Source organism: Brienomyrus brachyistius, chromosome 22, assembly GCF_023856365.1.
Source record: "Brienomyrus brachyistius isolate T26 chromosome 22, BBRACH_0.4, whole genome shotgun sequence".
In the NCBI taxonomy this organism is placed as follows: domain Eukaryota; kingdom Metazoa; phylum Chordata; class Actinopteri; order Osteoglossiformes; family Mormyridae; genus Brienomyrus; species Brienomyrus brachyistius.
The window spans coordinates 10239085-10262169 of NC_064554.1; the positions used below are offsets into that span (position 1 = coordinate 10239085).

Sequence of the window (23085 nt, forward strand, 5' to 3'; positions counted from 1 at the left end):
GCTTCATGGTTGGATCTTCCTAAGCAATCAGTTCTCATGGTCTGGTGATTCTTTTTTTGTTGGTTTCTTTGTGATGTTCCTACCCTTGCAGTTCTCTCATTTGGTTTCTGACTATTGATTTGTTCTCTGGTTTTGCTCTGTGTTGTGGATCATCTTAACTGGGCACCTGACCTTGTTTAGTCCCTTACGTTACCGTTAGTGACACTCAATGTAACTCTGTGCTTATGTACCAAGCTCAGAACCTTATTAATAAACTTCCAAATCCCAGGCAATCTGGAGCAACACAACCACTGGGTCATTCTGCAACCCCCATCGTCGAAAAGATCATTAAAGTCTTAAAATCTTCGGTCGACTGTTTTTGAAAATGTCGTTTCAATTGTACAAGCGGTCCTGGTTTAAAAGAATAAGCCATGTAATGAACTATCTATTTGGTTTTGACTGATGTACAGATAGAACATCATTATTTTGATCCATCCATGCATAGATCCGTCTTCTAACTGCCTGTCCTGGTCAGGGCACAGGGGCCCTGGAGTCCATCCCAGGCAGCGCAGGGCACCAGGCTAGGCTCCAGCTGTGATCCGCCAAACCATTAGCTGTGGCAAAAAGAACAGCATTCCAGCATCCAGCTTTGTATCCAAACATTCACTTATCTGGAACTCACATAAGCTGTAAAAATGTAACCCGGCGAACATGCAAATGAAGACCATTTGGGACATGTCAGAGATGCATGAGAATAGCCAATCCTCTGAAATGAAATCAGTCTAGCTCTCAAAGTACAGATATGACTAGGGGCTACCGTGTAACCATTGACTCACCCCTCTGCCATCCATAAGCGCTTATCCTGGAAAGGGTTTTAGTTAGCCACAAGCCTACCCCAGGATGCACAATGTGGGAGACGCACCCCCTGGATGGGAGGCCAGTTCATTGCAAGGCACACACACAGTCACACTATGACAGACTTTTGTTCAGATGTTTTTGGACTGCGGGAGAAAAGCAGAACATTTGAAGGAAACTTGCATGACATAGAAGACCTTGCAAACTCCACACATGTGAAGCCAAGGGCAGAGACTGAACAGTGGAGATATGAGGACACCATGCCCCCCACTGAACCACCAAGTCACTGTTCCACATAACAAATGTAATCGTTTTTTGGTCATTTGTCACTATTCATTCGCAATCAGTTCAAGTACAACATGGGAACCGTTGTTTTAGGGGGAGGTAAATTCAAGTATCGTTTTCTCATTTTCTCTCTTGTTAATTGCAGTCATCAGAAATAGCGAGTCACAGTGGAAGTGTACTGGTGCATTTCCTTCATGCATTAGGGAGCAAACCATTCGCCCAATTAGTATTCATCAGATGTAGAACACGCCTAGAGATCGGCCATCGAACTGAAAACCCGTGCAAATACATCATAAGAACGTGTTTACGAATGACTAAGGGAAGGTACATCTCAGCATCGTTGCCAATTTTGCTGCCAACTTAGCTTTTCCATCACTTAGCGGTCATAAATAAGGATTATGCGGAAGGCGTCAGCTGGTGTCCTAGCAGCAGCCTGCCAGTGACCCAGTCTCTCATTTAATCCTGGGCATTCTGCTCTGAGAGCGTACCTCAGATCCAAGGCTGGCTGGCCAGCACCCACCTATCACACGTTTCATTTGGACTTTCTTAAAGAAGCCATAAAAATATATACTCACTGTATGAAGCTTTGCTATTCAGTCCTAAGAGAAGCCCAATAAAAACCATTCTGATCTGTCTTTCACAAAGAGATACATTCCAGTTCCATGCTAAGAAAATTGGACATTGAGGCTTCTCTCCTTTAGCTTTAGCTTTGCTGTCTGTAATCCTGGGTCATTCGTTTCTTTGACACTGAGCTTCACGGGAACTGAATACAAAACAAGTTTTCCCATTAACATTAACTCCAATGGAAGGAACTGGTAGGAGAGGAAAATGGTCATAGGTCATGTAAATAATCTGCAAATCGTACTGTGTATATGAACAATGACGAAAAAAGTAAATAATGCAAAACCTGAAAAGAAGTAATATGAATAGTAGTTTTATCATTTTTCATCATTTTTTTTTTACAGTTAATAGGTCAACTATCAGCCCGTCATGTTTTGTTATATTGGGAAAGAATTCACACTTAGCAATCATACTATTAAAACAGCTGATTCCTGCATAGTCACACATCCTGAATCTTAAAACAATCCTCTGCCTGTAACACAGCTAGTTCACTGGCCTCTGCACATTACCGGCAATCAAATCCCTTCTGGTGACCTGCAGTTGTACTTGAGAAATTCATTTTTAATGAAGAGAGGAGAGAACAGAGAGAATGGAGAGAGGCGAGAATGGAGAGAGGAGAGAACAGAGAGAATGGAGAGAGGAGAGAATAGAAAGGAGAGAACAGAGAGAATGGAGAGGGGGAGAATGGCGAGAGGAGAGAATAGAGAGAGGAGAGAACAGAGAGAATAGAGAGGGGGAGAATGGAGAGAGGAGAGAACAGAGAGAATGGAGAGAGGAGAGAGAATGGAGAGAGGAGAGAAAATGGAGAGAGTGGAGAATGGAGAGAACAGAGAGAATGGAGAGATGAGAGAACAGAGAGAATGGAGAGATGAGAGAACAGAGAGAATGGAGAGAGGAGAGAATAGAAAGGAGAGAACAGAGAGAATGGAGAGAGGAGAGAATGGAGAGAGGGGAGAACAGAGAGAATGGAGAGAGGAGAGAATGGAGAGAGGGGAGAACAGAGAGAATGGAGAGAGGAGAGAGAATGGAGAGAGGAGAGAGAATGGAGAGAGTGGAGAATGGAGAGAGGAGAGAACAGAGAATGGAGAGAGGAGAGAATAGAAAGGAGAGAACAGAGAGAATGGAGAGAGGAGAAAACAGAGAGAATGGAGAGAGGAGAGAATGGAGAGAGGGGAGAACAGAGAGAATGGAGAGAGGAGAGAATAGAAAGGAGAGAATAGAGAGAATGGAGAGAGGAGAAAACAGAGAGAATGGAGAGAGGAGAGAATGGAGAGAGGAGAGAGAATGGAGAGAGGAGAGAGAATGGAGAGAGGAGAGAACAGAGAGAATGGAGAGAGGAGAGAATAGAAAGGAGAGAACAGAGAGAATGGAGAGAGGAGAAAACAGAGAGAATGGAGAGAGGAGAGAATGGAGAGAGGGGAGAACAGAGAGAATGGAGAGAGGAGAGAATAGAAAGGAGAGAATAGAGAGAATGGAGAGAGGAGAAAACAGAGAGAATGGAGAGAGGAGAGAATGGAGAGAGGGGAGAACAGAGAGAATGGAGAGAGGGGAGAATGGAGAGAGGAGAGAACAGAGAGAATGGAGAGAGGAGAGAATAGAATGGAGAGAACAGTGAGAATGTAGAGAGGGGAGAACAGAGAGAATGGAGAGAGGAGAGAAAAGAGAGAATGGAGAGAAGAGAGAATGGAGAGAGGAGAGAACAGAGAGAATGGAGAGAGGGGAGAATGGAGAGAGGAGAGAACAGAGAGAATGGAGAGAGGAGAGAACAGAGAGAATGGAGAGAGGAGAGAATGGATAGAGGAGAGAATGGAGAGAGGAGAGAATGGATAGAGGAGAGAATGGAGAGAGGAGAGAATGGAGAGCTGCAGTCTTGTTCATAACTCTGACGTAATTCATAATTCACCCCCTAATCTCACAGAAAAACATCACTTATTTTCTGCAGATCCCATTGAGGATTCGGCTAGCTTTGATGTTTTTCATTACTAGAAGCAATTTTTTCATCCACATAATTAATTCATACTCTCTCTTTATTTTTCATTTCAGGAATAACTGAACTGATATATTTCTTCTTTACAAGGATCACTTCTCACCTGAATAGTACTATACATTTAACGTTTTAAGAAAAGCAACCATCACCATCACACTCACCCCCATAATTAACAAAAGTTATTTTGTTATTCTTATTATATTTGTTGATGATAAAACTCCCCACCGATGCATGTTGAAACTATGCACAGCTAACCTACTTTATGTAGCTCATCTCCATTGTGAAAACATCACGCATTGTTGTATGATAGTGGCCTGGAGTATTTTCAGCTTTTTGGAATGTGAATAAATGGAATGTGAAGCAAAGGATGAAGAGGGAGTTTAATGGGGAATAAACAGCACAGAGAGGAGAGCAGGAGCAGCCTTGTGGTGCGAGTCCGTCTCTCAGCTCCTCTCCGCAACAGCACAAAGCCTGCTGAAGGCTTTTGATCTCAAGATAAGTCGCAACTTCAAAACATTACCTGCATATCTGAATGTTTACTTTAACGTCCTTAAGATTTACTCAACAATCATAAATATAATATTGCAGAGCTACAGCTTGAACAAATCTGAACAAATTGCTCTTGTGGTCGGCTGTCATTGATTAAACAAGGCATGAGGTGACAGCCGAACCCGAGTAAGACGTCATGTTTAGTGTGCAGGTATAATTCTGTCTAGGGGGAAAAAAAAACATATATGCTATAAGAATGATCTCCATGAATTTGTCATGAGGCGACTGCATAAATATTCAGAAGCCTAGCAAGATGGAGGCATATTTTAACAATAATGACATTTGGGAGCAAGACTGTTTTTCTTTTCCTTATTTTTTTTCTTTCTTAGTGGCAGGCTTATCTAGGTAGCATCTGTCCTGAACGATAAAATCAGGTGGTTAAATGGACGGAGCAATGCAATGACCACAGGCTTGCAGCCCCTTGCATTAGTCACTTAGGAAAGTACATGCACTCGAGTGGGGCAGGCCAGAATACTCATACTGAGTGAAAAGGCGGTGGTCTTCAGGTCATACCGATATTTAAAAATACTTGTAATTTAGGATTGATAAGCCGAATTGATAATAGTCCAAATGTGTCCTCTTTAGTACTGATGTTGAGCATCCGAATACTTAGTGTTTTTTGCTTATGGATCAAACACTGTCACACTTGTCCATGTCCGCTACTACCTCTTCGTATGTGGGTGTGGCTTGTGCTTTTTTTTCCTTCCTGTTTGCAGCTTGTTGCCTAGGCAACCCTGGCTGTGGCGCTGATTGCCTCTCAGAGTTTCACCCATGACATGCATCATAGCTTTATAATAGCACTTTCTGGCAGCCAGGGAGAGAAAGAGATTCCTGGAGAGATTCTTTTTAACTCTTCTGCGGTTTGGGGTCTTTCATTCACAGTCTTCTATGCGAGTGAGTCCAGAGCGCGACTCCTAAAGACGCAGTAATTGTACAGCTGTTTCTCTAATGGCCAGTATAGGGTGGCACTTCCCCTCTATGTGTGTCTGTCTTACTAATAATAAGTAGCTGGTGAAACTGAATGTGTAGATACAGACAGACAGACAGACCATCTTGAGTGCTGCCGTTAAAGAAGGGACAACACGGGGGGGGGGGGGGTGGCGGGGGACCATTTGGCAAGTCTGCAAAAATCTCGGGACAGACCACAGAATCGCCTGTTACAAACCAACGAAGCTGCCATGTTCTCTCTGACGTGGGAGGACAGGAACTGCCTTTGTGATGCAGTTATGGGAGAGTGTTTCGCAGTGTTTCGCAGTTCATCCATAACTGAAGTTATTGCTCATATCAGCCTCTATTCCTCACCCTCAGTGCCTTTAAAAGTTATGGAGTCGCTGGCGATGTGAGCGGAGGTGCTTCGGCTGGGGCTGAAAGTTCCCTAACAGCATTGCAGATACAACAGGCTCGCTCAGGGAGAGCTGTGATTAGATATGTTAGCATGAATGTTAGCCATCTAGCTGCAGTTGTCAAATACGGAACCTGGATCATTTTCATAACAGCCTTTATTTTTCACAGTTGCATACTTGCTTAGCCAATATGCCTCTGTTGTACATCGACTGCAGAAAACTTATTTTTGCTTTTTGGGTTTGATTATTATTTTTTTTTTATCTTGGTTAGTGATTTAAGAGTTGTACTCAAAAAATAAGCCCCAAGACATTGATTAATAAACTGTATCTAAGGGCGCAAGACACTGATTCTATCCTTTTATCATTCATGTTGAGAATAATATGAAAAATGTGGATCCACCAAATTGTAACTCGACAAAATGGGAAAACCTATCAAGTCCCTGAATGGTATAAATATATATTTGTGTGATGAGTTTATATATTTTTTTTTGCATCTACATCTTAATAGATTTGATGGAATAAAAATGCTTTTTTTTTTTTAACAAACAATGTAAAATTAAGATATAAGAGTATAAGATTAATAATAAGATTGATTCGTTTAATTTTCTGGTTTTAATAAAGACAGATGTCCAACAAGGTACAGTGTGTTTAATTAGAGGTTATTTTAATTAGACAGGCAACACCTGCTTAGGATATTGTGACATTTCCCTCATTGAAATGAAAGAAACATTTTGCCAGATCACTCAAAAGTGCTGTAGCATACGTGCACATATATATTGAATATCTGCGGCTAATCATTAGAGAGAAGGTAGACCGGGGTCTTCCATTTGGCACAAGACACTAAATCAAACAATTCTGGCCAGTATAAGGTGATGAAATCCAATGAGCCCAGTTTCACAGCTAGCTAGCAGAGCAAGCCATAAAGGCAGGAAGATACATTTACATCACTGGCATTTATCTACGACGAGTAGCTCTACTCAGCTGTAGTGAGTTGAAGCCAACAGCCATCCCATCACACCTAATCGATATTACCCATCTTTGACAGTCAATTTATAAACTTCTCCTCAGATTATGGAAACATTAAGATATGAGGTCATTGCTTTTATGGGGACTACTGGAGCCACCATGTGGGATTAACTGGAATTGACACATATTGTAATACTGAAAAGGTTAAAGATGTAATGAGTGGATAGCATTTGTGCATAACTTTGTACACTGGCTAGTATAAATGCATTAATTTGTACATTGTCCAGTATAAATGCATTACTTTCTACATTGCCCAGTATAAATTCATGGCTTTCTACATTGCCCAGTATAAATGCATTATTTTCTACATTGCCCAGTATAAATGCATTGCTTTCTACATTGCCCAGTATAAATGCACATCAGCTGCATTTGCTGACAGAAATGTAGCAGCACCATGATCATTATTACAAGAGGATTTTCTCAGTCACAAATGCACTAATTTATATACGATGATCCTTACTTTGACGCCCAGCTTTAACACACGGTGCAGCAATCACTGATTTTGCCCAAAGCAACACACAAGTCAGCATTCCTGGAGCAATTGGGGTGAAGGGCTTAACGCCATACCATCACTCTGCCAGCCATGGGATTTGACCTGGTAACCTACTGATAATAGCTACAGAGTGTTAGCCCACAGACTCACACACCACCATCCCCTAAAATAACCTGATACATAAAATTAAGCCCTAAAGCATGAATGGAAACCAGGCATTGACCAGATGCCTGAAATAAACTGTGTGAAATGAACAAAAGACTAATTTGGTGAAGTTGCAATGGAGGGTCACTGAGATACCAGCACCAACCGCAACTCAGTGGAACCTGTCGACAGTGGCACAGCGGCGTCTTTTTCCCCAAATGGATCCTGATCGCTGCCGTTTCAGAGAAGGTTCCCCTTAGGCCAATATGAAGTGTAATGCGGTATAATAGGCAAAAGCAGCTATCGTGTCAATGTTGACCGGCACTGTTAGCTAAAAAGCCTGTATCCTTAATGACCATCTTATGTCGTTAAGAAGCGCTGAGTCCACTGCGGATATGATGTCGCACTAGGTTTTCATTCAGTTTAATTGGGTTTCCCCCGAATTTGAGTGTGGAGGAAAGACAAACTGGTCTGCAGATTTTCTTAATTGCTGGAATATTTGAAGACACCTCAGAAGTGTGAGCGGCTCCTCGGTCAGCACCGCTGCCCCCTGCTTATGGGTTTGTGACCGTTAATCCTGCCTCGAGATGTTTGCTTGTCTACTCTGGGTTGTTAGATAACATTTGTAAATATAGCCGCCATCCCATACAGGGTGCTTCCCCTGTGGATCACAATAGGATTGTATCACATTAAAATATACACATTCCATTCAATAAAAAAATATTTGCCGTTTTCTCTGCTACCGTTCTTTCAAAATTAACCAGTGCTTTTGTATTATGTCATCCTTGTTACATGAGACCCTTCAATTCATAATACATTAAAAACTGCGAACCTTTTTGACAGTTATCAATCAGTCCCAAGAATCACACTGCAAATACCAGCTACTCCTCTGTGTTCCTTGAGTGAATAAAAAGATTCTGGTTTTGATTTGGCAGCTACTATTTAATTTGGCAGTAATCTGTGTTTCTACTGCAGCTGCCAGTGATTTATAATGCTTCCCACTACAGTGTCTTGATGTCAGAAGAAGTTTGCGAGGCGAAATAAAAGCATCAAGCAAGCCCTTCCTGTGCTTGTTGTGTGGGATAAAAGTTGCTGGTGACAGTCACACCATAGTCCCACAACAAGAAAAGGAACATGGACTGAAATTGAAGGTGAGGAGGAAACGACGACTCACATATAAAATAACAGTGGTAGCCAATTAAAATATTAAAGTACGTTTAGATTCTTGCCAGTGGCTTAACTCAGCTGTTACCCAATTAACATGCTACGTTCCATTTAAAGCCCAAAATTAAACAGAGGTAACGGGGCAGATTTATTTAGTCCTGTAAAAAAATAAGTTTATTGCAAAATAGATCTAAAACAAAAGCCTTTTGCTGGGAGCTATGGCAACAGACCCCAAGGCTGCTGGGAATGCCTTATTTACATTCCAGAGATTGCATCAAAAATTCAAAGCCCTTGTTTTGTCTGCTAATTGAACACACCATGGCAAATTCACATTTAATGACATGGGAACAAGTGGGGGAAAAAGAGTTAACTGCGCATCTCACGTAAACAGGCCGGAAGTATGTTTAATATCAGCTAAGATTCCACATGATGCTCATCACACCATTATAATTATACACATCCAAATGTTTTAAAACAGCCAGGATCTCAGATGCCTGGACAGCAAAATAAACAAACATATTATTTTAGATTGCAGGCCCCCCTGGGAGACCCCCATGCTTTCCAATCAAAATCCAAGGGCATGTGGCATGTGGTCCCTTCTGTCTCTTTAAAGGCACTATTTACTCCGCTTTCATTTCTGCCCGATTGTCAGCCCGGTGAGTGGCGGGCACCACACGACACCGAGTATGAAGCCCCTCAGAAATAAGCTCAAGAGCCCGAATTTCAGCACAACCCTGCATTTACTTAGTTCTGCAAATTTATACAGCAGGGAATCTCGGGGAGAAAAATCCACCATAACGGCTGGAATTCCATTCATCAAAATTTGTCCATCCATCCATCCATCCATCCATCCATCCATCCATCCATCCATCCATCCATCCATCTATCCTCCAACCACTTATATTGGTTAAGGCTGTGGCATTTATTTGGCCTTAAAATGGTGTGTGTTTTATGCATATATTACACTGTGGGGACCAAATGCCCCCACAATGTGATAAAAAAACAGTTATTTTTTACATTGTGGGGACCATTTTTAGTCCCCACCAGGGGAAAATCAATTTCATAAAAATCTGAGACTGTAGTCAAAAAACTAAAAAAAGCCAAAAGACCTGAATTTTGTTTGGCTACTTGTGGTTAAGGTTAGGGATGGGGAGGAGTTAGGGTTGTCATTGCTGGGATTAGGGTTTTGCCCATAGAAATAGATGGATGGTCCATGCAAAGCTATGAGTACAGGTGTGTGTGTGTTTGGGAGGGAGGGGGGCTGGGGGGGGTGGGGGGGGTGGGAGTTTAATATGACTTTCTTACACATAGAAACCTTGATGTTATTTTGGTCAACACACATGCCTCCTGTGGCCTGAGAGCCCCAGTGAACCAAATGAAATAAATACATTAGACACAGTGCTGATAGCATCTCGCTTTTCCCCGTGATGCACTTTCATGCTTTATTGGCTCTTTAAATAGCAGAAGGGCTGTGAGTGTGAGCTGGGGAGGCGGCAAAAGTGACCTTGAATCAACTGGATGAAGGTCTGTCTTCATTGTTCATCAGCAAGATCAATTAAAATACTTTGTTTGCAACATAACGTAACTGAATATGTACCTCGAGTGCGAAGAGCTAAATTTATGCTTAGTTAAAAATCAATTGATGCTTAAAATTCTGCACGCTAGTCTTGTAGATGTAAAACAATATGGGGGTTAATCACACCCGATGAGGACACCGTTACCTAGAGCTGCTTAAAACCCTTGAAATAAAGGCTTCTGCAGCAGTCACCGCATGAATATTTAGAGTTCAATGTGATTTATGAGGTTTTCCCAAATATATACGAATATGGCAATAATAGGTGTAGCGGTAATGAAATACAGTAAAAAACAGTTTGCTTTATAACTCAAATAAATAAGCTCTTCCATGCAGAATGGCAGTGCTGCCAGAAACCTCTCTGCATATTAAAAGGCACAGGAAAAGCACAGATGCAGTGCACAGATGCAGTGCACAGATGCAGTGCACAGATGCAGTGCACAGATACAGTGCAAATCAGAGCCAGCCTCTCAGACAAGAGCAGAAACGGATAATAGCTGTCCACATTTTGACCGAAGTCGCTGACTGGGTTCTTTAGACGTACTTTTCGGATGCTGGCATTGCAATATTAAAAGGCTTGAGCAAATACTTAAGAACAAACCAAACCAAGACAGAAAAGCAGTGAATGATGTCACGTTTTCTCCATGAATCGGTATAATTTCTTTAAGATGTGACTGAGTGTGATGAAGTTTTTTGATAATATTGCCATATATGTTTTGTTCTCTGTTAACTCTGAGTCCTTATTTGTTCATTTCTGTGCAGAAACTGTTGTCAGTGAAATATACTTTCTGTTTTGATTGCTATTAGAAATCATTTGTCTGCCTTAAAACATGTTAATAAGATGAATAAGGTGCAGTTCTAGAGCTTCTCCAATGTGATTTTCGTAAACATGTGTTCATATGTATTTGACTAAATTGTTATATATTATGTAAATATAAATATAGACTTCTGCTATTCACTAATGTATGAAACACTAATTACACTTACAGTTGTATTCAAGGCTTGAATAATTCCATTAAACGATAATAAAATCTCAGTTGACTTCAAATCCTTCAGTAATGGGGGCGGTTGAAAATGTCCATTTTAAAACAATTGCCTGCAGCTATAGCTCTCAGCAATTATAATAATTATTAAAAGCCAAGAGAGTTCAGCAAATTGATCAGTGTCTGCACTGCAGAAATAGCTCCAAAATACCGGCATATTTTCCTGTGTATGGAATCATACTTCTTTACGCTGGTAATGAGAGGCGAATCTGAAAGGCTCGTACCTCAATTGCGACCACATCGAATGCGGTGATCACAAGCACTTCACTGCGTGCAATTTCTGCATGATCTACAAAGCATGCACACACACACCCGAACATTTCTGATGTTCTGAATCTAGAAGGGAAATGCTCAGTGATGGCTTGGAAGGTAAAAAGGGAAAAGACAGAGATATAAACTAATGAATAGCTTTAAGAAGGTATGTGCTAATCACAGAAAACAAACTCCCAGAAAACTAATGAACACATTCATCTTCCTTTGTAGCTGTGACTCAGCAGCGGCTAAACTCTGGCGTCAGCACATAGCTACCGAGCTCCCCTTCCTTCCATACGAAGTTCTAAATGAGCTAAGCCCACAGAATTCTGTCAGGTTACGTGCCAGGCAGATACCTTGAAGCAAGCTGCGTTTGACAACACTGCTGAATGTCTCTATAGAAGCACTTCACTGCATGGAATAGTTAACACACAGGTAGCTGAATAGGCGCTTCAGATTCCACTGCCTAGCTTCCGTACAAGCTTCAGCTATGCTGCTTACGCACAGTGGGGGCTGATAACACTTGGTGGGTATTCTGCTATGATAATGATGCACGTTAAAACAATAATGAAGAATTCGCTTTTATGAAAATCCAGTGTCCTTGTGTCTTCAGCTAAGTGCGATGCTCTTTCATAGGTGTCCATTTATCAGGGATAGAACGGCACAGTCATCACACCATCTGACTTGCAACTTTAACGCCTTTGGTTCTAACACAACAAAGGAGCGACAGTAAACAAAAAGTCAGCTCATTTCAGGACTGATTTTTGAGCATAGTCCAAAAATATCTGCAAATATTCATCCACGTTGAACAATTCAAACTGAGGGCACCTTTATGGAACTTCTCATGAGGTCAGAACAGCAACAGTATATTCCCTGGATGGCTCCATCCCCCCCATCTAATCGCCACTCCTCCCACACCCCCAAAACTCTACAATATCTACCCCGACAAATACTACACACTCAATGGAATCAAGTTCACCCGATCTGTGTCTGTCCTTCCATGTGCCACATGAAATAGGCTCCAGATCATCATCTGTAATGAAATCAGGTGTAGATCTTCATCCATATAATGTCTTTGTGAAGTTCCTGATCTGGAGAATGCAATGAATGCTACAGAAGCACTCAAGCTCTGAGAAAGAAGGGTCGAGAGATGCATAGCCAGGAACTAAGCCACCTGTCCAGGCCGGTGAGGTACCCTCCCACTGTCCCCAGGCCTGTGAGGATCCCTCCCACTGTCCCCAGGGCTGTGAGGTACCCTCCCACCTGTCCAGGCCTGTGAGGTACCCTCCCACTGTCCCCAGGCCAGTAAGGAACCCTCCCACTGTCCCTAGGCCTGTGAGGAAACCTTTCACTGTCCCCAGGCTTTTGAGGAACTCTCCCACCTGTCCCCAAGCCTGTGAGGTACCCTCCCCCTGTCCCCAGGCCTATGAGGAACCCTCCCACTGTTCCCAGGTGTTTGTACCACTCAGGAGCTGGTGTTGCTTTTCCTCCAATACCCCTGGGTCACAACAAAAACAAATTGTCTTCAAGGCTGTCCTCAGAGAGTAAAAAAACGAGCAAAAAGTCTTATTCATCTGAGTAGACTGGTCCCAATGGCTGTGATTTAATCACGTGGCACGTGTTACAATGATTAAACTGCCACAAACACTCCCACGCATAGCGCCCCCTTTTCATATAGAATGGAGAGCATGCTTTCCTCATTCTTCTATGCCATGAATTGATCGTTTGCCTCAACAGAAACGCTTAACTGCTGGGTTAAATAATGATAATTTAAAAGGTCTAATGTAATACAGTTTCAAATCTGTCTCCATTCAATTAATGTTAAATTTGAACTTCAGCAGAACATCATTCAACCAAACCATTGACCTTGTGATATCAGGCCTACTGAACAGCAGACTCTACAGAGTACTAAACGAAACCATGGATCGGCGTTCACCTATAGTAACATCTGCTTCAGCTCCAGCTACATTCGCGATACTCCACAGCCTCTCAAGGCTAGCTACTTTTTATCATCAATAATGTGTATATTTGTGCAAAAAAAATCATTTGTATTAAACATCATGTAAACAGCACATATATATATACAGACAGACAATACATCCATCCTTTATCGCTCAGCCTGATGTATTCTATACAGTTACGCAATCCCTTCCCCTCTATCAGCTAAGGTGACAATATTCCCATGGCAATACGAATGTGATCCCGTGTTTGTTTTTACACACATATCCAGTGTCGCGTGACACTCCATGCCTGGCCAGTCTAGCTTTGGTAAATGGGTCTCTGAGGCAATATCAGCATATAGTCAATGACGCTTTTGGCTACAGCCAGCATAGCCTGCTGATCGTTTATTCATTTTTTATCCTTCAAATTACTGCAGTTCTTGGAAACAGATGTGAAGGAGCTTTTATATGTTTGAGGCACTTTTCTGGAGTATTACTCTACGAGTGCCGTCAAAGACTAGAGCATAACACAGATGCAGGCACGGAGACACTCACATGGATTTCGGGGTTTCCGATACTGTGTGAAAATACTGCACTTCTCATTTCCGGTGAGCTCGACGAAGCAGGAATGTGATAGGGAGAATATTCTGTCTGCATCTTCACACAACCTTAACTGGTAGCTGCTTCAGGGTAGCTGCTTACTGTAACTCAGGGGTAGCTGCAAAAGTCAGTTGGATCACTGCGGGTAAAACCAGTAGCTCGATACAGTAGGCACAATGAAATGCTGTTGCAAAAATAAAGGTGTGGTGCTGCATGATGGAGGATAGGGACAACTGAGAGTGGCGGGATGTCAGGTGATCAGCATTTGACTTCGGCTTTATATCAATAAGATAAGCGATTCACTTCACCTGTGTTGTTATATAAATAAGATAAGCGATTCACTTCACCTGTGTTGTGATATCAGAAATGTAAGCGATTCACTTCACCTGTGTTGTGATGTCAATAAAATAAGTGATTCACTTCACCTGTGTTGTGATATCAATAATATAAGCAATTCACTTCACCTATGTTGTGATATCAATAATATAAGCAATTCACTTCACCTGTGTTGTGATGTCAATAAAATAAGTGATTCACTTCACCTGTGTTGTGATATCAATAATATAAGCGATTCACTTCACCTGTGTTGTGATATCAATAATATAAGCGATTCACTTCACCTGTGTTGTGATATCAATAAAATAAGCGATTCACTTCACCTGTGTTGTGATATCAGAAATGTAAGCGATTCACTTCACCTGTGTTGTGATATCAGTAATGTAAGCGATTCACTTCATCTGTGTTGTGATGTCAATAAAATAAGTGATTCACTTCACCTGTGTTGTGATATCAATAAAATAAGCAATTCACTTCACCTGTGTTGTGATATCAATAATATAAGCGATTCACTTCACCTGTGTTGTGATATCAATAAAATAAGCGATTCACTTCACCTGTGTTGTGATACCAGAAATGTAAGCGATTCACTTCACCTGTGTTGTGATATCAATAAAATAAGCGATTCACTTCACCTGTGTTGTGATATCAGTAATGTAAGCGATTCACTTCATCTGTGTTGTGATATTAGTAATGTAAGTGATTCACTTCACCTGTGTTGTGATATAAATAAAATAAAGCTTTATTCTGGGCTCCCACGATACGCCCGGATGCTCACATATCATCGTAAACCTTCCCAGAATCCAACACCCATTTTGTATTCCAGTATTTCTCTAGTGCTAAAGCAAAAACGGCTCCATCCCACCATTTCCATCAGACCCAGCTCTAATCCCACACTCAAAGTCCTCTTTTCTTCCTCCCATTCTGGTGTCACATGACCATTTTTGTAACCCTGCCTATAGCAGCCTTTAGAGATAGCATAGCATCCTTGTCAAATCTCAACAGAGGGTGGAAACCAGCTCAGCTGCTATGCTGCCCGGCTCCGCTTCACACTGCCAATCAGAGGAGCCTGTCCAAACTTCCTGGGTAAACACAGGGAGCAAAAACATCCATCTTCCCGCAAGCCTCGGAAATGTACAGATGAAGCGTGGCCCTGACTGCTGTCATCTAGTCCTTCAGTGCGGCGTGACCATTCTGCCTCAGCGGAAGAATAAAGCAGCATGTACACAGGCCGAATGAACACATCCCAGCAAGCACCCTACACAGTACAGTCTAAAAGCTCATGTCTGTGGTGCACATCCCAGCAAGCACCCTACACAGTACAGTCTAAAAGCTCATGTCTGTGGTGCACATCCCAGCAAGCACCCTACACAGTACAGCCTAAAAGCTCATGTCTGTGGTGCACATCCCAGCAAGCACCCTACACAGTACAGCCTAAAAGCTCATGTCTGTGGTGCACATCCCAGCAAGCACCCTACACAGTACAGTCTAAAAGCTCATGTCTGTGGTGCACATCCCAGCAAGCACCCTACACAGTACAGTCTAAAAGCTCATGTCTGTGGTGCACATCCCAGCAAGCACCCTACACAGTACAGTCTAAAAGCTCATGTCTGTGGTGCACATCCCAGCAAGCACCCTACACAGTACAGTCTAAAAGCTCATGTCTGTGGTGGACATCCCAGCAAGCACCCTGCACAGTACAGTCTACCTTTTCTGAACTGATTCATCCATCCATCTATCCATCCATCCATTTTCCAAACCGCTTATCCTACTGGGTCGCGGGGGGTCCGGAGCCTATCCCGGAAGCAACGGGCACGAGGCAGGGAACAACCCAGGATAGGGGGCCAGCCCATCGCAGTGAACCGATTCAAAATCTGCCAAATATATCATGCAAGACACCTTGGAATTAATGATCTCTAAACGGTATTCAGTTGTGAGAAATGTAAAGCACTATATATGGATGAATAATAACAATAATAATCATAAAAAATAATAATACCCACTCCATTATTATGATCGCCCATGTGCTCACTCTTCGAAATATTGAAGTAATGTTAAGCTTCAAACATAACAAGAGAAAGAGCTTCTGTTAATTGTTGGTCAGTGGGACAGACATGGTTTGCAATACAGTGGCACAGATGCTTTTTAGATCTGTGCATTCCTACACACATCTGCACATCCACACTATAATGGTCATCTTACACAGATCTGTGCAGTATTAGTCTAACAGGCTTCCTGCACAGAAAAAACTAGGAATCACATATAATTTTGCACCGCAGGTTTTGGAAGAATTGCAGTGAAACTAAATGTTTCACTTTTTGTCCAAACTCATAGCTGCACGTGATACGGCAAAGCGTCTGTCAGTAACGGATGGGTGACAGTGAAGCCGTCCCTTTAATAATAATTCCAGAGTCATACTCATCTCACAGTTCAAGAGAATAATGACAGTTTACCAGGAAAAAGAAGGACGGGTTTCAGGGAGGCAGTCTGAGATATGACAAGACATCAGCTCCTCATTACCAAAACGAAAATAACTGAATTTTCTGAAAATGCCTCCTGTGAAAAGCTTTCACCATGGAATCCATCCATTTAAATATGTAATCCACCATAAGGACTGCGCCATTGAAGTGTCCCCACTTTGTAAACGGGCCGAACAAAGGTATCTATGCAGTTTGTTGTTATCACAAGCATCTCCATGCCGGGAATTAATGGTGGAGCACTGGTTATCATTGTTACTCACGTCTCTGGAGGCAAAGTTCGAGTCCCCGTGTGGATGTGTGTGCGAGTGTGTGTGTGCGTGTGTTTGTGTGCGTGCGTGTGTGTGTGCGAGTGTGTGTGCGTGCCCTGCGATGGGTTGTCACCCCATCCTCTGCTGCTCTCTGCCTTGTGTCTGAAGCCTCTGCGATAGGCTCTGGACGCTTATGAACCTCAACAGGATTAGTCAGTATTAAGAATAAATAAATAAATAATGGATGGGCTCTTCTGTTTAAAAGGAGGTAAGGATGTGCCAGTCATACAGCGTCATTAGAGGAACCGGCTGTTTTATAATGATCTGGCTTTTTAATAGGAACTTTCTATACTAGTAAAATAGTTATTTTTGATTTTTAAAAAACTGTGGTCCGCCAAATTTAGGTGAACATAATTATCCCTTAAATTGCTGTAACAACTTCTTTTCTGGAACATTATCATCTATTTGCTGTCAGCAGTTTTAAAATAAAATAAAAAAGGAAAAAACATTCAGAAGATTTGTGACCCATCCTGATGGTCGGTGGACTCACAGCGCACCATCCAAAGGTTAATGTCACTCAGTGTGTGATCATAAAACTCAAAGGAAAAACGACACAGAGCTTCAGGCACATAGTTTATCTTGGGGCATTAAGACAAAGATGCTTTTCTCCCATTTGTGTAAGTCTGCTGTCTCCTGTCTGATATGCCACAGATCAAACGCATTATAGAGCGACTCACATAAACAGTCTGCAAAAGAACAGGCGGAGAGCAGATTCGTCTGCGCTGAGGTCAGTCTACCCAGCATCTCCCAGCAGCTCCACCTAAACAGTACCACTGCTTAAATGGCTCTGTAAAGGTCCTGGAACAGTCTTGGGCTTCAGCTGCTGCTAAATCGGTTGCTGACGTTTGCACTCGCTTGTTTGGGGGAGCATTTACTTCAAAAACTATGCGGCCCCAGGTACAACAGCCCCTCCTTCACCAAAAAGTGTTGCTCATTCTCAAATAATTGCTTGATTAGTACTGGAATCCTATCTCCAGTGATGAGAAGCTGTCCATAAAAACTCAAAGCACAACGTTTTTTAGAAAAAAAAAAAAGTTCCTTAAATGAAGAATGATCTGCTTTAGGGAACTGATCTGTGCAGTTTCTCTAAAAAATAAATCTTACACCTAGCTAGTCTACAACAGGGCAATGCACTATCGAGAAGCAATTTCATAACTTAGCGTAATGTATTAATTCCGTTAAAGTGGACCTTCAAGCATAAGAACCTGCAGAGACCGGTAACGCAGGAGAACTAGTTCCGGACCTGATACTCCTGAGCTAATAGAAGCCTCTTTAAAACGATTTATCTGCTGATTGATGAAAGAGAGACGCTGCATGACCAAAGGTTAAACTTTTTCAGCTCTATCTTGCATACAGGTATGAGAATCAGTGATGCTTGTCTCCTGCATTCGGGTTCGCTGCTCTGACACAGCCCGGCTCTATAGTGTAATGACATTTCCATACAATAACGAAACGTTCCACGTGTGTTAAAAAGACATTTTCCTCAGACATTTCCATACCATATGCTTGAAGGATGACCTTTCGTTAAGGTTCCCGGCCATCTTGCAAAGCTCATGAATATATAAGGGGAGGGGTCTCAGCCGTCAGGGAGCGGCTACGAGGCGCGTGGATGGTTAGGGCCCAGCGAAGATCCCTTCCGTGAGGAATCCTGCTGCTCTAGAACCTTTAGAACACTCCATCTTCTGGAGTGCCTGTCTCTCACGTTTCTTCTCACCCAAAGCTTTACATTGATATCATCCTCATGCACTCATATGTCGTTTCTGCCGAATCTCTTTCTTATACATATATCAATAAATGTTTTAGATATGCTATATTTGGTATAGTCAGTTATCTTGTTTTAATATGTATCTCATTGCATGGAAGTCATGCCAAATAGTGAGTGATGGGAACATCGCATGGTTCCTTTGACGTGGGTTGTTTCCTTTCACTCTTTGTGAAGCCATCCTTCACTGAACATCACAACACACTGCACGGGATGGTGAAATACGGCCGAGCCCACCCGCAGCCCTGCTGGCACCGGGCTGACAGTAGGTGTCGCTGTAGAGCAATGAGAAGTGCCGAACTACCTAGCGTATTTTACTAAGTCTTGTTTTCCTCGTCACAGATGTCGAATACGCCACAGTGGGATTTTGAAAATAGATTCCATTGGTCTTAAATACTTGCTGTTATCCTCCAGATTTGCTGTGTTTATAGCGTCACAGTCAGCAGTAAAAATGAAAAGACAAACTGGCCATTAAATGTTGTTTGAGGCTTTATAAATTGACTTTTAGATTATTTCATACAAAACCATATCAGAATAATCATTGACACGTGGCTGGTTACAAATAAATGCCGCTCTGAAACTGGAGGGTAGAAAATCTGCTACCAAAAGTACCGCTTATAACAACCAAGGCTACACGATTCAGGTGTAACTGATGACAGCAACGTATTCAGAGACATTTCTCCATGCGCTATTCCACCGCCAGCACGGCCATCGCTCGGAAAGTGTCTGCAGTGAGACCTCATAGCTCTACTTTGATATCTGTTTGTGCGATGGAGAGAGCCATGTTCTCTACACCTCAAGGAATAGTACATGTCCAGCAGCGAGCCAAGGTTCCTCAACGTGCCAAACATTACAGATGTTATGTCATGGTGTTTCACACATCAAACTGCTCTCACGGTTATACGGATTTGTATGGGAACACACATTTTTCAGAAAATCTTTTAATTATCTCCATAAACACAGACAATAAAAGGTATGCCTAATAGGTAATAAAAGTGTGGTGGACCCACAATGAAACCGATCACAACAACAACAACAATAATAATCATTATTATTGTTATAATTATTACTATTAATATTATAACCACCTATTTAATAAACGGAAGCAACAAGTCTACAGCAACGGAAACTCGGAAAGCAACGGAATCGCTTAAATACTTCTATTATAATTACTGATAATTCAGAAAAATGATTTACTCCTCTGCGCCTAGTCTAATTGCAGTGTGACGGTGCAGTAATTTCGGTCTAACTGCTTCCAGCGCAGACGCAGCATTTTTCTACGGTATGTTTACTGAAAATAGCGGGGTTTTTTTTGTGAAGGGCCACGAACGATGTTTTCTTTTAATAATGCCTCCAGGCACTTCTCAGTGCTGCCACTGCAATGGTGCACTGCCGAGCGGAGTAAACACTGGAAATCACCGGAGAGAGTCCACAGGTGAATCCACAACAGAACGCCGGGGCAATTATTTCTTGCTGTGCTTGAGGACCTTCACAGGTATCGACACTTTTTTGTGCACATATAAATTATTACTGTCACTACTACCGCTGCAGTATCCCACAAGGTCTCATTTGCAGTTAAAAAAAGACACCTACACTTGGAATCAAAATCTTTATCACATTGACATTCACCTATTAATAATGCAAATTACAAATTGCATCAAAGTATCACTGCTTTCTTTTTACTGAAAAAGCACACTACAAGAAATAAGTGGCCTGATATACAACTACAAAAAAAAACTATGTAATCATACGAGGCCAACTTATTCAAGGCATGACTAAAGTTGCCTCATTGGATCTAATACCATTTTAAGTGTCGCTGCAGGACCCGATACTGTTTTATTAGTAAATCCTGTTACAAATGCAAATGAGGCGCATATAATCCTTGCACACGTAGTAACACAAGCATCAGCGAAACCCTCGCGCCATCGCATCCGCCGCTACTCTCCGCTGTCAAAAAACACATCTAACGCCAAATGCCGGCTTGCTCAAGTTTGTGAAATAGTGCCGCCAGTTTGAGGAAAGCAGCAGATATTAATATAAAAGCGCGCACCTGTACCAATCGAGTCCCTTCTCGTAGTTCCTGTCAAAAAAATGAGGCTCGTTTCCCACCGCCCTGACGTCGGGATGGACCCTTAAAGCCTCCAGCAATGCCCTGGTACCTCCTTTCTTAACCCCTATTATGATCGCTTGGGGCAGCTTCTTCTGGCCGTAATCCGAGGTGCAGTTGACCCGTCGGCTCAGATCGTCGTCGGTGGTGCTGGATTCCAAGGCTGCACCCTGACCCCCTGCCGCAGTCCTGGTCGGAACAGCCTGACTGCTGTCCCACTCCGTCGTCCTTTCTCCGATTTCCATGTTAACAGCATGGTTGACGGTGGAGACCTTGTCATCTCCGGCCGTAGGATCAGTGACGGTCTTCTGCACTGGATCCTCTGCGAAGTATCCCTGGGAGGTGGTGGAGTAAAGTTTCTCTCTTAATGTGATGAAAGTTGTCTCTTCGGTCACCTGGCCGGCTTGGTACACGTAGCTTTCTTGAAAGGGAAACTGCAGCGTGTTATAACAGCTCATCAAGCAATAAAACAGGTAAGTAACAGTAAGAGAGAGGGTGAACATGAACAATATCTTCCGAGGCACTTTAGAGGTAAAAAATGAAGTAGGGGACCAAAATGCCATCTCTGACAGCAGTGATCCTCACAGAGAAATGGCCTGACATGTTTTGACTGAAAGTCTCGCATGGACACTCAACAATAATAATCTGTCCGCTGTCTAAGCACCGCTCCTGCCGAGAACTGATCCACTCACCTTAAAAACAAGCTGAAAATTGCACAGGAAAACAGAATGAGAAGTGAAAAGGGGTCGTCGATTTAAAAAAAAAGAAAAAAGAAAAGAAGAAGAAGAAAAAAAGTCGTCACAGTTTCTTGAATGGTGGTTTCTTATTCCTGTACAGCCTCTCACGATTTATGAAGACGGGACCCTAAGATTCAAAAGGCATCTTGTAAACATTCTTCCGCACCAGCAGCCCAGCTTGCAGAGAGCCAGAGCATCCAAGACGTGCGCTTCACATTTTATAGGGGAAAAAAAATTAATATGTTACCAATTTCCAAAGTCTTTCAAGTGGCGTGCAAGTCACGTCTTCATATGCCGTAAGTCCCGGGCAATTCTTTAAAGTCCCATCCCCACAACCACTGTCATGCACAACATTGGTTTCCAAATGACCATATTCCGAATTGAATGAGTCTTAATCCAAACACGGCGTTGAAATTCTAATAGAGTGCCGTCACCCCTCTGGTGATCCGCTAACTTTGTGTGGATGAAAGTGAACGGCTTGAGCATTAATATTCATTGACTTCTTTCAGGATTGCCTGCTATCCTAACAGCTTTTGTCGATTGGTGGACACGATATGCGCATCAGTCGGAGCAGAAGCGGAGCGCGTTCAGCCAGAGCGACGCTCACGCATCGCGGCGGTGGTGAAAGCGCACCCCCTTCTACTCACATTTAATAAAACTTAGACGGGCTTAATCACAAGTGCCTGCATGCCAGTGTACAAAATGATTTTGCGTTTCCGATCGCTTTTCCCTCAACACACCTAAAGACATGTTGACATGCGATGCTCCTTGTTTGAGGTTAAAATACATGTTATCGCGTGTGCACATTATTCCTTTGATATATCATTTTATAAATAATCATATCAATTGAATATGATAAATTAATACAGTTCAATACATGATACGCAGTTCGTGACGATAATAATAGTGAGAATAATGATGATAGGTGGGCTACTGTTATTCATAAACAAACAGAAAAACGGAATAAGGCATCATTTTCTTCAACTGCTGCTTTTAAGTATCGTTATGCCCTCTGCTGGCACCGTGTGGAACTATTTTATTTTATTGTATTTTATTTTATCTATGCAATCACTTAAATGTATTTAAGTGTCGGTAAAACATGTTCATTTCCGTCTTTACTTTAGTAATAAAGTGGCTTATGTATTTGGATGTAACGTAGTAGTCAATTTTCAGTAATTATGCTTTCATTTTCATTGCAATAATCAAAAACTTTGATTATTGATTAAACAAACTTAGTACACTTAAATTACATAACGAGTAACATTTTCCAGCATTTTAATGCAGCTTATTGTTTAAAAAAAAAATCGTGCAATATAGGCGTCATCGACTGAGAGAAGTGAGTCTTCAAAAAGAAATTAATTACTGGAGCAGACACTGCAGTGGATGTTTGATGAAGTTTGGCGGGATATATTTAGAGCACCTCCTGGTGGATTAATTGGGGGCTCATGTAATGGCAAACGAAGACAAACAGCGTGGGCTGCAACTCAGCTGTCGCGGATCA

General features: G+C 42.2%; 1 protein-coding gene across 1 annotated transcript in view; it reads right to left on the minus strand.

Moving 5' to 3' along the window:
• The window catches only part of hs3st4 (heparan sulfate (glucosamine) 3-O-sulfotransferase 4), a 76935-nt gene extending 54504 nt beyond the window's left edge, over nt 1-22431 (minus strand). Inside the window, exons 1-2 of the mRNA XM_048992407.1 lie at nt 22325-22431; nt 20791-21711 (exon numbers count right to left, since the gene is read on the minus strand). Of these exons, the coding sequence (XP_048848364.1) occupies nt 20791-21410 (620 nt within the window). The 5' untranslated portion in view covers nt 21411-21711; nt 22325-22431. The remainder of the gene's footprint in view (nt 1-20790; nt 21712-22324) is intronic.
• Nucleotides 22432-23085: the final 654 nt, after the last annotated feature.